At 32.6% G+C, this 3,334-nt stretch overlaps 1 protein-coding gene across 1 annotated transcript; it reads left to right on the top strand.

Moving 5' to 3' along the window:
• Positions 1–1,577: 1,577 nt before the first annotated feature.
• LOC148546413 (uncharacterized) lies at positions 1,578–2,930 on the top strand. Its single transcript, XM_088498272.1, has one exon. It carries the CDS (start codon positions 1,578–1,580, stop codon positions 2,928–2,930), a length of 1,353 nt encoding a protein of 450 aa, XP_088354398.1.
• The last annotated feature ends 404 nt before the right edge of the window (positions 2,931–3,334 follow it).

Raw genomic sequence — 3,334 nt, 5'->3', positions numbered from 1 at the left:
CGTATAAAAATACCAACTACCACTATAGATAAGATCTTAAAATTTAAAATATTTTCTATATTAGAGACATGTTATTTAAATCTATACTTTCAGATAAATATCCCAAAAAATAGTCTTGAAATAAAGATAGAAGAACTTTTGGATGAAATTTGTGCTGAAAATCCTTTAGATGTTAAAAATACAAATAACGAATTAGTAAGTATTAAATTAAAAGATCCTACAAAAGAGATAAATGTTCCAAATAAAATTCCTTATTCCGCAAGAGATAGAGAAGAGTTTTCATTAGAATGTAGAGATCTTTTGGAAAAAGGAATTATAAGATTAAGTAAAAGTCCTCATGCGGCTCCAGCCTTTTATGTCGAAAATAATAATGAAATTAAAAGGGGAAAACGAAGAATGGTTATTAACTATAAGAAGATGAATGAAGCAACTATTGGTGATGCTCATAAACTTCCAAGAAAAGATTCTATTTTAGAAAAAATTAAAGGAGCAACTTGGTTTTCATCTCTTGATGCAAAATCAGGATATTGGCAGCTTCGTTTAGACGAAGAAACAAAGAAATTAACTGCTTTTACTTGCCCAACAAAAGAATCAACAAGTGTGTTACTCTATGAATGGAATGTATTACCATTCGGATTAAAACAAGCCCCAGGTATTTACCAAAGATTTATGGAAGAAAATCTAAAAGAGTTAAATGAATTTGTTTTAGTGTATATTGATGATATACTAATTTTTACAAAACAGGATAGAGAAGATCATCTTCAAAAATTATTAATAGTTTTAGAAAGATGTAAAGAAAAAGGATTAGTTCTTAGCAAAAAGAAAGCAAGAATAGCAAAACAAGAAATAGAGTTTCTTGGATTAATTCTATCTACTCAAGGAAAGCTAAAACTTCAACCAAATGTCCTAGAAAAGGTAAATTTATTTCCTAATAAAATAGAAGATAGAAAACAATTACAAAGATTTTTAGGATGTATAAATTATATTTCTGATCAAGGATTCTTAAAGAATATAACAGAATACACTAAAAGCTTATTTCCAAAAATAAGTACTAAAAAAGAATGGAAATGGGATGAAAAAGATAGTATGCAAATTCAAAAGATTAAAGAATTATGTGAAAAACTTCAAGAACTTTATATTCCAGAAGAAAATGACTACTTAATAGTAGAAACAGATGCTTCAGACATAACCTGGTCAGGATGTCTAAAAGCTAAGAAAGCTATAAAAAGTTTGGAGCAAGGAAAAGAATCACTAGATTCTAAAAATTTCCCAAAGGAACTACTTTGCAGGTATATTTCAGGAACTTTTACTCCAACAGAACAGAGATATACCACTCATGAAAAGGAAACTCTAGCAGCAATTAAATCTCTTAAGAAATGGAAAATTGATTTACTACCCAGAGAATTTACATTAAGGACAGATTCAAGCTACCTAACAGGTTTCATACGATATAATTTAAAAGTTGATTATAATCATGGACGATTGGTAAGATGGCAATTATTTTTGTTACAATATCCAATAAAAATTGAATATATTAAGGGTGACAAAAATGTTATTGCAGATACATTAACAAGAGAATGGAGTTCGTCTTCAACGCATTAGATCAAGAAATTCAGAAATACGAACAAGAACTCGAAAAATGTAAGCATTGTCAGCAAATAAGGACACAGATCCAATCCCTCAAGAAGGCCATCGAGGCAATGAGATCAACACAACAACCAAAACCATCAGAGCTCAGCCAGCTAAGCGTGGTGGACAAATCAGGTGAAGAAAAATTTCCAGAAAATAAAACAATTGCTGAAATTATCAAAAAATCCACCCAAGATAAAAAATATTATGTAATTTATAATGGCCCCATGAAAGGAGTATATGATGCCTGGGAAAAAGCAGCACCATTTACACATCAATCAAGGATAATTCATAAAGGAGGGTTTTTAACACTGGAAGAAGCAAAGGAATCTTTCAGGGAATATGAAGCTCTTCATCCAGAACAAACCCTAAAAAGAGCAGATAAAGCTCCAATTCAAACCCAGAGAACAGGGATAATAAGAAACATTCCTACAAGGGCTGAAATCAAAGAAAAGAAAAGGGTCTGTAGATCAAATCTCAGAGAAACCCTTAACATAGTTCTGAACTGGACTGAAGAAAGAAGAGCAATTTTGGGATATTATCCTATTGCCAAAGAACAGCTAACAAAGCTGGTTATATTTCCAGATGCATCCCCATCGGACACCTATCAGTTTTTCCAGTATGGATTAATTGATACAATTTTAATTTTTAATGATCTAAAAATTATTAGTGAGTTTCCTGCAGGATTCGTTGATGCAGTGAAGAGATTTAAAAATATGATTGATAACGTAAATCCAAGGGATATATCCCTAAAATTTACGAACAGTCAACCTATTTTTAATGAAGAAGAAGAATGCTTGGTTCCAGCACACCAAGTAATATTCATGTCCGTCTTCCCAGGAAATTTTCAACCAATTGATCAAGTTCAAGATTTAACAATCTACAGTCATGAAGGAAGGCTAGCCAGCACACTAGCAAGGGTCTTCGAAAGAACTCAAAAGATAACAAGGGAATCTCATACAAGAATTAATTATAAAAGCAGAAATACTTTGCTTGTGTCTAGTAAAAGGAATGAAATTGAAGAAAGAGAGATGAGACTCTTAGTGGAATTTGAATCAGCATTCTACAACTTATCTGGACTCTTAGAAAAGCTCCCTGAAGGGATAAAAAGGAATCTCTGCTATTTGATAAAAGACAGAGAAGACCACAAGTGCCAGCTATGCGTCTCAGAGTTATCTGAAGAAAGCAATAATAAAACGGAATCAACCCACATGATAAAGGAAGAAGACAACGCATCTGAAGGTCACATAATAAAAGAGGAAGACAGCACATCTGAAGCATCTCTCAACATTATTGCATAATGACGTAAGCGCTTAGGTCATAGAGCACCAACAATGCAGCTGGTGCAAGATAATAAACAATGACGTAAGCAATGACGTCATAAGAAGGGTAAGGATGGGAATTGTCCATCAGACCCAACCATTATAAATAGGTTGCTTAGGCAATTGTAGAAGCATCAGAAAATAGAAAGCAGGAGGCAAAGAGTACTCAAATGCTAGGAGAGCAAGGAGGAAGCTGCCGAGGCGATTCTATGATCTGAAGAAGAATTCCCATTAGGGAAAAATAGTTCTAAACTCCCCTCTGGAGTTAGTATTTACAATCTCTCCTCTGGAGATAAAAACACCTTATGTAAAATATATTAAATAAAGGAAGTTTTTCTCCAGAAAGGTATGTATTCATTCTAAGTCTTTCAATTATGAATTAT

The sequence above is a fragment of the Arachis ipaensis genome, chromosome B9, assembly GCF_059453495.1.
Source record: "Arachis ipaensis isolate K30076 ecotype BB chromosome B9, ASM5945349v1, whole genome shotgun sequence".
Classification (NCBI taxonomy): Eukaryota; Viridiplantae; Streptophyta; class Magnoliopsida; order Fabales; family Fabaceae; genus Arachis; species Arachis ipaensis.
This window is presented reverse-complemented; position numbering and strand designations above follow the sequence as displayed.